This window comes from Dendrobates tinctorius, unplaced genomic scaffold (assembly GCF_039654945.1).
Source record: "Dendrobates tinctorius isolate UK_male_01 unplaced genomic scaffold, ASM3965494v1 ptg000166l, whole genome shotgun sequence".
Lineage (NCBI taxonomy): Eukaryota > Metazoa > Chordata > Amphibia > Anura > Dendrobatidae > Dendrobates > Dendrobates tinctorius.
In genome coordinates this window covers 668,701-680,705 of record NW_027361833.1, presented here as the reverse complement: position 1 = coordinate 680,705, position 12,005 = coordinate 668,701, and the positions used below count along the sequence as shown (strand labels likewise).

Genomic DNA, 12,005 nt, shown 5'->3' with positions numbered 1-12,005 from the left:
AATCGCTGGTGTAATAGTGCTCTAGTGCCATGCAGTCACTGGTGTAATAGTAATCAAGAGCCGTGTAGTCACTGGTGCTATAGTTCTCTAGAGCCGTGCAGTCACTAATGCAATAGTATTCTAGAGCCGTGCAGTCGCTGGTGTATTAGTGCTCTAGAGCCGCGTAGTCACTGGCGTAATAGTATTCTAGAGCCAGACAGTAGCCGGAGTAATAGTGCTCTAGAGATGTGCAGTCGCTGGTGTAATGAATGCGGTGTAATAAATGCTCTACATCCGTGCAGCCGCTGGTGTAAAAGTAATCTAGAGCTGTGCAGTTGCTGGCGTAATAGACTCCCTACACTGCTGTCTTCGGTGCCACTGCCTGTTTTACGCCATCCAGGGACATAGGCCATTATAAAATCTGCCGTGTGGCGTTTGCCTAGTGGAAAGTTCCATTTGCATTTTTTTCGGTGATTTCCACTGCAGTCACACGACTGTTGTGATTTCTGCTATTGCTGTTCTGTGCCTTGATTTTCAGCACAGTAAGGTTCGGCCATTGCTCTACACAAAGATGCTAGAGCCCTGGCATATCAAATGCTTCCATATCACCTGCTCACAGGCACTCGCCCTGCATCCTCCTGCAGTCCCCCTCCGGATGCTGGCATTGCACTTCTAGAACTAAGCAGAGAAGGTAGCCGCTCCTTCCCCTTCATGACTGCAGTGCTTGGGCCAGATTTCCAGTTGGATAGAAGTCCGTGTTACTCAGCATTGTCTGCTGTGGCTCAGGAGCTAAAGAAGCTGACCGCAGGTCCAAGGTTTTGAACCCAGGCGCACAACAGAGAGTAGAATTAAGTCTCCCTCTGATTCCAAGCCTACTGTTCTACCGTCAGGAGAAATGACAGGTCAGAATATACTTCAGAACAGACTTTGTGGTGCGGCTTACTACAGTTGAAGCTGTTATTCTGCCTAATGCTGTCAGGTGTCCAGGCCTAGATCGCAACACAGAACTGGCTCTCTCCTATACCCTGCTCCAAGGTTCTCTCTGCACTTATTTGGTCACAGGAGAGTCGAATTCAGCCATGCTCTATCCGCTATCCAGGCTTCAGATGCACCACCTACCAGGTACAGTAGGGTAGTTTGACACTGTTGTATTTCAGGGGGCCCAGACGTGTCTCCAGCTGACTGCTGCAGTGATGCTGATGTTCTGTACCGTATTCAGGCGAGTCAGACGCACTCGCCTTCATGTTCCTCGCGTCCAATTGTAGCAGTACTCTATCCCTTACCCAGGACTAGATGGTCTTATACCAGACACGTCTAGTCAATACAGGCCGTCCATCCTGTGGCTCAAAAGTACCCAAGGTCGATTGACTGCATCGGTCCGGCTCTTCTGTTCCATTGTCAGGCGAGTCAGAAGTGTCCTCCATCACGCTCCTCAGAGTCTTTTCCAGCATCTGCCTAAGCTCCCGTCTATTCAACACTCGTGAGACGTCTCTGGTATTCATCACTCCTGGTGTGTGGCAGCAGCAGTTGCGGGCTGCTTTCAGGTGAGTGAGAGGCACCTTCGGCGGTAGGTTTCATGTTCAGTAACATCTGTGGTCTGTCAACAGTTAAGCAAGAAATTCACCTAGCACCACAGAGTGGATCTCGGTACCACAAGGCAGATCTCGATAGCAGCATAAGTGGATACTCCGCTTCCGGTAGGTCAGACACACGCGTGTCAGGTATCGCATGGTCGCAGTTTTTTCTTCGGCCATGATCTGCGCCCTAAGTGTGAGTTGCTCCACAAGGGCCCTTCCACACATTCTGATTATTCGTGCCTACCTCTAACTACCCATTTGGTCAGTTTACAGTACTGCCCTCTGGCTATCTTGACTGCCCAAGGTATTACGCTTATCATTAATGATTAGCCAATAGTAGTTTATAAGTTTCTAGTCTACCCTAAGGGCCCTTAAGCTACTACAACATCGAAGCTCCCTGTCTCTTTGCCAGTACTTACATATTCTTTCTTGCAGACACCGGATATGGCCTGTAACCGCTTCGGGATGTGACTTCCGAGTGTGACAGAAACAAGTCTCCCACCTCGGTCAAGAATGGGTTCTTACTCGCCGTAAGCATTGACCATGGTAGAAGGCTGCTCCAGTCCTGGATCCACTGAGTAGCTTGGTGATAACACGTTTTCTTCCTCCAGCTAGATTCGTATCTTTTTCACTGTTATCCTCGGGCGCGTGGTGTCATATACTTAGGTAAGCGGGTCACCACACTACAATCCCCTCACCAGTCCGGACGGCTCACAATGGATACGGTCGCTCTGGTCTTCATAGGAAGTGATCTTCCTTTAATCAGTTGTCTTCTGGAGTCCCTGTGTGGTTCCTAGACCCAACTTTCCATGCAGCCGACATACTCCATGTTTTTTTTCACGGACTTTCATCGACCAACGGCTTAGTCAGTCTGAGCCTACATCGTGACAATGAGATCCAGAGTATCCCTAGGTCCTCTCTGTACGTTTTCAGCGTTCGACTGTCTAGCAGGTTCACAGTGACCCACTCTTGGGTCTTTCCTTGGCATTCTCTCAGAAGATCTTAGTTCAGCCGCTTCCAAAGAAAGGAGCGCCTCTTCTCTCCTGAGCGCAACGCAAATTAGACTGTCCTTCCTCTTCCAGACGTGCATCCCTCAGGGATACCAATGGCGGTCTCAGAGTCCTTAGCAGGGTCAACCTTGGATGTGGCCACTGCTGCACTGTGTCCTGCCCTTGCCTCTATCCGGATTGCAAGGTTTATAGACACGCGGGCTAGGTTGCTCATCGGAGCATTCTTTCAGGAGACCGGTCGGATGAATCAACCATCCACGCTGACCAAAAGTTTTTTCCTGCAGGGAAGTACATGGTTTTCCACCTTCCTGATGCCAGCAAAGCTTGTCCATCCAAAGGACCTTTTGGCCTATGACTTGACGATCGAACGTATCCCCATAAAGATCCCTCACCAACTTGCCTTTTCTGGGGTTTTTCCGTTAGTTTGGCTCCAATAGGACCAAATTACTAATGATGCTACCGGAGGGCCGAACTCTCTCCTTCCTCGGGCTACACCTCGTCGTTCTCCTGTGGTTTTCCTCTGCAGCAGGAGGAAATCCCTTAGCTCAGTATTGGCTTTCTGAGAACCGCTTGATTTTTCTTTTGTTCCATAAGGCCTTTATCCAGGTCCTGATTTCTTCAGGTCTTCAGAGATTCCTGCGTTATTTTTGCTAGAAACGGGTACATTTTTTTTTCATTTTATAGCTTTACCTTCTTGTTCTCATCCACTCCCGGAGTCGGTGGCAGCGGTGGTGCATTTTCGCAACCATTGAGGGGGGGAACAGGGATTTTTGTGAGAACTCACCGTAAAATCCTTTTCTCCGAGACGCTCATTCGGGGACACAGATTGTGGGTGTATGCTTCTGCCGCTAGGAGGCTGATGCCAAGTGAAAAAGAAAGGTTAGCTCCTCCTCCGCAGTATACACCCTCGCCCCTATTGCGGGCGGAAATCAGTTTGGTGCCAAAGCAGTAGGACAACAAAATCAGCCTTAATACAGGTACAACATGTCCAAAGAAAAAAACACCACCCTTATATCAAATAAGTAAACATATTAATTTAAACAAGAGCCAACTGGCTAATAGGGTGGGTACTGTGTGCGTCTCGGAGAAAAGGATTTTACGGTGAGTTCTCACAAAAATCCCTGTTTCTCCTTCGCCTCATTGGGGGACACAGACTGTGGGATGTCCTAAAGCAGTCCCTGGTGGGAAGTTGACTCACCGATCCAAGCTACATGCACCTCTTGTTTAATGGTGCGCCACCTCTGCTTGGAGAATCCTTCTACCCAGGCTCGCATCCACTGAGGTTTGAGTATGGACATTGTAATGTTTGGCAAATGTGTGCAGGCTGGACCAGGTTGCTGCCTTGCAAACCTGTTCCGTCGAATCTTGATGCCAAAGCGCCCAAGAGGTGCCCACTGCCCGACTAGAGTGCGCTCTGATCCCTGCTGGAATCGGCGTGCCTTTAATGCGGTAGGACTCCTGTATAGTCAAACAAATTCATCTGGCTATGGTCGATTTTGCGGCCGCGAGTCCCTTCCTGCGCCCTTCGGGGAGCACGAACAGCGTATCCGTCTGACAAAAGGGTGCCGTCCTCGACACGTATCTCCGGAGGGCTCTTACCAGATCTAAAGCGTGAAGAGCCTTTTCCACACGGTGCATCGGTGCTGGACAAAAAGAAGGCAAGACAACATCCTCATTAATGTGAAATGAGGACACGACCTTCGGGAGAAAAGGAGGGGCTGGTCCCTTATGGAAAGTGAGGAACGGAGCTCGGCAGGATAGGGCCGCCAGCTCCGAGACCCGCCTGATAGAAGTGATGGCCACTAGGAACACCACTTTCCAGGAAAGGTACCTCAAAGAAACCTCCTGAAGTGGTTCAAATGGAGCTTCCGGCAGAACACTTAGTAAAAGGTTAAGGTCCCAGGCGTCCATAGGTGCCTTATAGGAAGGTACCAAATGGGAGACTCCCTGGATGAAAGTCTTCACCTGCAAATTGGTAGCAATTCTGGCTGGAACAAGATGGATAAGGCTGATATTTGTCTCCTGAGGGAACTCGGGGCCAAGCCCGAGTCTAGGCCCGCCTGGAGAAAAGCCAAGATGTTGGTGATCGAGAATCTCAGCGGTGAAACACCGCGGCCTCGACACCAAGCGAAGAACACCTTCCAGGTGTGGTGGTAAATTTGTGCTGAAGCAGGCTTCCGGGCGCTAATCATTGTAGCGACCACCTTTCTCCCGAACCCTGCCTGGGTTAGGATCCAAGATTCAACGGCCATGCCATCAAACACAGGGCCCCTGAGTTTGGGTGGCAAATCGGCCCTTGAAAAAGTAGATCCGGGCGCTCTGGTAGACGCCAAGGGACGTCTGCGAGTAGCAGCATTAGATCTGCGTACCACGCTCGACGGGGCCAATCTGGGGCCAGGAGGATTGCCGGCACACCTTCCGTCTTGATCTTCTTGGCGACTCTCGGAAGCAGTGGCAGCAGGGGAAATAGATACGGGAGGCGAAACTGGTTCCATGGCATCCACAGCGATTGCCTGCGGGTCCCTGGCCCGAGCGACATATGTGGGCACCTTGGCGTTCATTCTGGAAGCCATCAGGTCCACATCCGGTGTTCCCCACCGCTGACAAATCTGCTGGAAGACTTGGGATGTAGAGACCACTCTCCGGAAGCAAGACCCTACCGGCTGAGATAGTCTGCTGCCCAGTTTTCCACGCCCGGGATGTGAACTGCCGAAATCACCGAGTGGTTTGCTTCGGCCCACTGAAGAACATGCCCTACCTTGCGCATGGTTGCTCTGCTGTGAGTGCCCCCTTGGGTGATTTATGTAAGCCACCGCCGTGGCGTTGTCCGATTTAATTCGGACAGGGCGGCCTGCTAGAAGGTGACAAAACTTCTGGAGTGCCAGCCGAATTGCTCGTATCTCCAATAAATTCATCGGGAGGTGTGCCTCCTGTGGCGACCACCATCCCTGGGTTGTGTGGTGGTGAAACACTGCTCCCCAGCCGAGGAGACTGGCGTCGGTTGTCACCACCATCCAAAGGTCTGGGGGAAATGGTTTCCCATGGGTCAGAGAGGAACTGGTTGTCCACCATCCGAGAGACTGCCTGAGTTGAGAGGACAGACGACACTGCCGATCGAGCGTGAAAGGGTTCTTGTCCGAAGCCGACAGGAGGGCGTGCTGCAGGGGGCGAAGGTGGAACTGGGCGAAAGGTATCGCCTCCATTGCTGCCACCATTTTCCCTAGAATCCTCATCCAAGATGGGATGGTATGAGGGATTGGTTGGCGAAGTGCCTGGACTCCCTGTCGGAGAGCCAGTACCTTTACCTTTTACCTGAGGGAGAATCACCAACCCTCGACAAGTGTTGAAAATCATTCCCAAGAAGATCTTCTGAGCTGGCAAAAGGGATGACTCCTTCGCATTGACCAACCACCCTAAGCGGGCAAGAGTATCCAGCGTGAAGCTGACATTTTCCTCGCATGCCCGTATTGACGGGCCCTTGACCAAGAGGTCGTCCAGATAAGGCAAGATGACTGCCTCGAGAATGCAGTATGGCCGTGACAACTGCCATAACATTTGTGAACACTCTGGGAGCCGTGGCTAGCCCAAAAGGTAGCGCTACGAGCTGAAAATGTTGATCATTGATGGCGAAGCGTAGGAACCTCTGATGAGGAAAAATGGAAATATGCAGATATGCATCTTGGATGTCTATTGAGACCAAGTATTCTCCCTGCTCCATGGCCGATATGACTGAACGGAGAGACTCCATTCGAAAATGTCTGATCCTGATGAATCTGTTCAGAAGCTTCAAGTCCAACACAGGCTTGACTGACCCGTCCTTTTTGGGAACCGTAAAGAGGTTGGAATAGAATCCCTGAGCTCTTTCGTGTTCCAGCACTGGAATAATGACTCCGTTGTGCTGGAGCGATTTGATGGCTCCCAAAAGAGCCCTTGCATGGACATCTACCCTGGGAAGCCAGGAAAGAAAAAACCGTCTTGGAGGGCATCTGACAAATTCTATTTTGTAACCTGAGTACACCAATTCTTCTTCCCATGCGTCGTGAGCGACGTTGGCCCAGACGTGGTGAAACCAGAGTAGGCGGCTGCCCACCCTGCTGGTGTCGTCTGGTAAAGGCCTCAAGTCATTTGGCCGATGATCTTTGGGATCTAGATCCTCTCGATCTGGCCTGTTGAGTACGCATTCTCCCCAATGGGTTGGCTCTATATGAGACCTGCCACTCCCTATCCTGGTTGGGGCGACCTGAGGCGGCGGAATTGGGCCCTGTAGTCCACCCGAGGTTGCAAAAGCCCCGAAAACGTGCCTGAAAAGGGTGATGAAAAAGCGGTTTGACCTTTTGTTGAGGAAGAAAACCGCTCTTTCCTCCTGTGGAGTCGGAGATAAGTTGGTCCAACTTTTCCCCAAATAGGCGGCGCACTGATAAGGCAGGGAAGTCAAGGACTTGTTAGAAGTAGAATCGGCTCGTCATGTCCTCAACCACAGGGCTCTTCTGATAGAGATTGCATTAGCGGCAGCAAATGACGAACAATTGGCGGCATCCAAAGACGCATTAATTACATAGTCTCCGACCATCGCCATCTGACCTGCGACCTCCGAAATCTCTGCAGGTAGATCCTGTTCCTGCGCGATCTTGTTTAATGTTTCTGACCATGATATCATAGCCTTAGCTACCCAACAAGGGAACGAGTGCAGACCCTGATGCCTCATATACTGACTGAGCTAGGCTCTCAATAAGGCGGTCCGTGGGATCCTTAATCGAGGAAACACTAGAGACAGATAACAGGGTCTTAATGGCCAGGAGTGAAACCGGAGGACCCACTATTGGGGATTCCTTCCATTTTTTACGGAGGTCCGGAGCAAACATATCTTGTTTCGAGTGCCTTTTGATCCGAGAAACGCCGGTCTGGACGTTCTCTATTCCGCTGCACTATGTCCTCAAACTCAGGGTGAGAGGAAAAAATTCTGTGCGGGCGCTTCACTCGCTTAAATGCCACCTTATGCCCCCCCGTAGCCGCTGCGGGATCATCCTCAATCCCCAGGGTCTGATTTTCGGCTTCTATGAGGCCGTCCACTGTTTCATGTGACCCTGGAGTATCCAGGTCAAGGGGCTCATCTGAGTCGTAATCCGGTCTGCTCGCTATCGGCCACTGGTGACGGGGAGTGAGAAGCAGAGCTTACGGATGCCAAGGCACCGGATGGACTGGGCGACACCGTGTGGATTCGTTTCCTTCGGGTCTGCCTGGAGCGAGAGCGGCCCCTGCAGGCCGGAGGCTCTAGTGAGGTGGAGGTTCCCTCTAACAACATCGAGCCACAGTCCCTGCCCTTATCTGGGGCTTGAAGGGACTCTATTGCTCTTGTAAGCGACGCCATGGATTGTGACAGTGATCGGGCCCACTCCGGGGGATTTGACACATTGGTCGCGGTCGCAGGGGAGGACTCCTGGGCGCGTTCGGATTCGCAGGCTCCGCATAAACGCTTGCTCTGCGCCAGCGGAAATGCAGCCTAACAAGAGATGCATGCAGTGTAAAAGAACATATGCGTCTTTGCCTTCTCGGACATGCTGTATCTGTCTGCTGCTGGGTCTATGGGGAGGAGGTAGCACCTCGTTATTCCCTGTAGCGTGGCCTCTCGGGCACTTACCCCAGTCCTGCGCCCCCCCTCCCCGACGTGGATCTTCCCTCAAATCGCGCGCCGACATCTGTGGTGAGCGACAGCCTGTGAAAACGGGCCTAGGGGTGTACTTCCGCTTTGCAGCCTAGCCGCACTCTGAAGTCGGGGCCTCAATTTCTATCGTCGCCCAGTGCAGGGCGGGCAGAAGTGACGTGCAGCCCCGGGGGCGGGACTTCTGGCCGCAGCCCAGCTCTGCCCGAACCTGCTGCCTCAGTTTTTCCCCTACCCGACCGGGGGGGGGGGCGGGGAATGGCGCTACTGACCGGTGCGGCGTTTCTGGCCCAGGCTGCCGCCTAACCTATCCCCTGCATGGCCAGCGCTGTGGGCTCCAGCCCGAAGTCTTGCAGGAGCCCTCCCAGACCCTCTCTCCGTTGATCCTCTTCCTCAGGTATGTGAGGGGGTCTTTGACAAAAAACAAATAGGACGGTGCAGGCACCCTAGCTCCATCTAACGCCTTCAGGGGGTGAGGAGAGGGACCGTCCGCCGCCTTGCAGCACCGCAGTCTGAGCATTGGTGGAGCAGTGGGGGCCGCACAGACTAGTCTTGTGCCTCTGTACAGCCCATGGTTTCAATACCTAGGGGTGGTCAGGGTTAAGTCCAGCATTGTGTCCCATGTCGCGGTAGAGGATACGTGGAGGAGACACTCTCACGTGCTCACCCGTTGTTGGTTTGGGGAAATCGGACCCTTTCAATAGGATCCGTTGCCCCTGTCACATCTTCATGGGGAAAAGACGAAAAAAAAGGTCTGGAGAAAAACCAGACATGTACCTCCATGGACACTAAGCAAAAAACGGATTTCCGCCCGCAATAGGGGCGAGAGTGTATACTGCAGAGGAGGAGCTAACCTTTCTTTTCGTTGCTTACCGTAAAATCTGTTTCTCAGAGCCTTCATTGGGGGACACAGGAGACCATGGGTGTATGATGCTGCCACTAGGAGGCTGACACTATGCAGAAAAAAAGTTAGCTTCTCCTCCGCAGTGTACACCCCACCGACAGGAAGTAGGATATTCAGTTAGTGAGAAAGCAGTAGGAGAAGCAATCTGCAAAGGAGACAGAGACCACAGAAAAGCACAAACTCAAACTGTAACAATATAATACAGTAAACAGAGCTGTCCAACTTGGGAGGGTGCTGTGTCCCCCAATGAAGGCTCTGAGAAACAGATTTTACGGTAAGCAACAAAAAAATCCTGTTTTCTCTATCGCTTCATTGGGGGACACAGGAGATCATGGGACGGCCCAAAGCAGTCCCTGGGACGGGAAACAGCAGAAAACTCCAAATCAGGGAGAACTGACCTTCGTCACCTGCAAAATCTTTCTACCCAACTGGCATGCGCCAAAGCTAGGCCTGCGCTCTGAGGAACCTTGCCAGCAAGTGAAGGGTAGAACATCGCCCTGGAAAGATGCTAAGTGGAGGCCCTAAGAGTACCGCCAGGAGGCGCACCCTGCCCGGGGAAAGTGCGTCTAAATACTGAAGTGTTTGAGTTCATTTTCCCCTTCACCTTTGATGTCTGATGAACTCCCTCTGTTGGTGAAGAGAGGTAGTTGAAATTGATTGGGACGGGAAGAACCTGTTATCTGAACAGGCGGAGTGTGATTGGACATCTGGAATTTCTGAGTGGATATAAGGCAGCCGACGCCCTGCAGGGTTTGCTGGTGATCCTTTCTGGTCTGAGCACTGGCATCCAGTTTTAGTTCCTGTCTACTAAAAGCTAAGTTTTTGCCCTACTATTATTCCATGAGATTTTGTCTGGTTTCCTTAGTGTTTGTATTCAGCCAGTCCTGGTTGGGACTGGCTGAATTCCATTTTTGTCTCTGATCAGTTGATCTCTTTGCTCTGTTTTCAGAATATACCTGAGTGCTGATATAGTGAATTTGAAGTCTAGCGACTTCAGGGCCTTTTTTCCTATCAGACGGTTGGGACATTTTTGTAGGGTTTTTTGCGGATTGCAGCCAGCATCTTTTCTGTCCTGTCCCATCTAGTTATTTGGGCCCCATCGTTTGCTCAGCCAGTCTTTCTGTCTGTGTTTCCATCTGTTTTTCACCGACAATACATGTTGGGGGCTGTCTATTGCTTTGGGGTCTGCTCTGCGGCAGTTTAGATTTCCCCTTTCTTTCTTTAGGCTTAAGTAGTTCTCCGGCTGTGACGAGGGGTCTAGGGCACCGTAGGAACCCCCCACGGCTACTGTTAGTTGTGGTGAATAGGATCAGGGGTCTGCAATCCAATAGCTACCAACCTCTCCGGTTTTCTGGACTTAGCTTGTATTTTTGTTTTCTCCTCCTCCGGTGACTCATTCATAACACTGAAGACTGCATTTTTCTCCTTCGCCTCATTGGGGGACACAGACACTGGGTGTATGCTTCTGCCGCTAGGAGGCTGACACCAAGTGAAAAAATCATGTTTTTCTGCCAACCACGTTCGGGTAAGTGCGGGCGCCAGGCAGGTTAGTAACGCTATTAAACCTTCACATTAACAGCATTTTATTATCTGGTGACAGGTAACCTTTAAAACGTTCACTACATTGGCTCACTTAACGCATTTACAGCACATCCAGCAAGTCTGCATATCACTCCTGGCTTTGGAGGCTTTATAGGTGCAACTTTACCTGATATTGTAACCAGGACATTTAAGCCCTCGAGGACATCCATTTGCTGAAATCGCCTTCTGTTGATGAGTGGGTAGACTTTTCCCTGACCACTTCTATCTAAGAGCATTAATCCACTTTCAGTGCCAACCAATAGATTCACACCTGTGAAAAAAAACAAAAAAAAAAAAAAAGAATAAAATATTGTAATTCGTGTCAGGTCTAAAAATATCACACTGGTGCAAAATCCATAATTATCCAAAAACAAGAATTATTCCTATTTAATTGGTTATCAAATTATTTTGTGCATTCAACAGAGACCAACTTAACTAAAAAAAAAAAAAAGTACGAGAACATACGACGAGGAGCTTGAAATATTAGCTACGTGGTTATAAGACACATTTATGCATTTTATATTGTTAGAAATATCTTTTGGAAGCGTAGTATATAACTGGCACAATAAACTGCCTTTTACTACGTCGTTAAAAAAAATATTCTGAAAAGGGGGCATTTTCAACAGGTCTTTTGGGCAGCTCAGAGCTATGCAGTCTCCATAAAGTCTCGTCACTTTCAGGTTTTGGGTAGGACGGGCACTCCTACAGTGACAGCTCTGGTGAGTAGCAGAGCTGTAATATCAGCAGAACTATAAAGTTCAGCACAAGTTCTGCTGTAGCACATTCGGTTATCAATGGTTTGCTCTGGACAGTGAGGACCGTGATGCGCAATGGTGGACACCCTGAGATCAAAGTTTAAATTTGCATAGAAGGACACCAAAATTAAATATTTGGGTATTTTCCAGACTGGCTCTTACGACTCCCTTTATAGACATAATTTCCCGGTCTTCTTTCAAGAGATTACTGGGTTACTTTCTAGATGGTCTAAACTTCCTCTCTCACTTTTAGGTAGAGCAAATTCGATAAAGATGTCTATTATACCCAAGTTCTTATACATGGTGGAGGTTTTACCGGTTCCAATCACACGAGCGGTGTTGAGGAGGTTTTAGACCATGCTTCAAAATTTTTGGGGGGTCAGAGACGACATTGAATAGCTAAATCAGTCCTCACATCTCCAAAAACGCAGGAGGTATTGCTTTTCCAGACAGTTGGAGATATTACTTGGCCGTTCACCTTAGAAGGATACCAGCTTGGGCCTCCTTGCGGGCTTATAGCAAATGGGTAGAAATCGAGAA

General features: G+C 50.2%; 1 protein-coding gene across 4 annotated transcripts in view; it reads right to left on the bottom strand.

The window, feature by feature from the left end:
* The window catches only part of MAP4K4 (mitogen-activated protein kinase kinase kinase kinase 4), a 255,310-nt gene that overhangs the window by 22,869 nt on the left and 220,436 nt on the right, over positions 1-12,005 (bottom strand). For all 4 annotated transcript variants that reach the window (XM_073550642.1, XM_073550644.1, XM_073550643.1 and 1 more), the window contains one exon: positions 10,838-10,981. In XM_073550642.1, the coding sequence (XP_073406743.1) occupies positions 10,838-10,981 (144 nt within the window). The remainder of the gene's footprint in view (positions 1-10,837; positions 10,982-12,005) is intronic.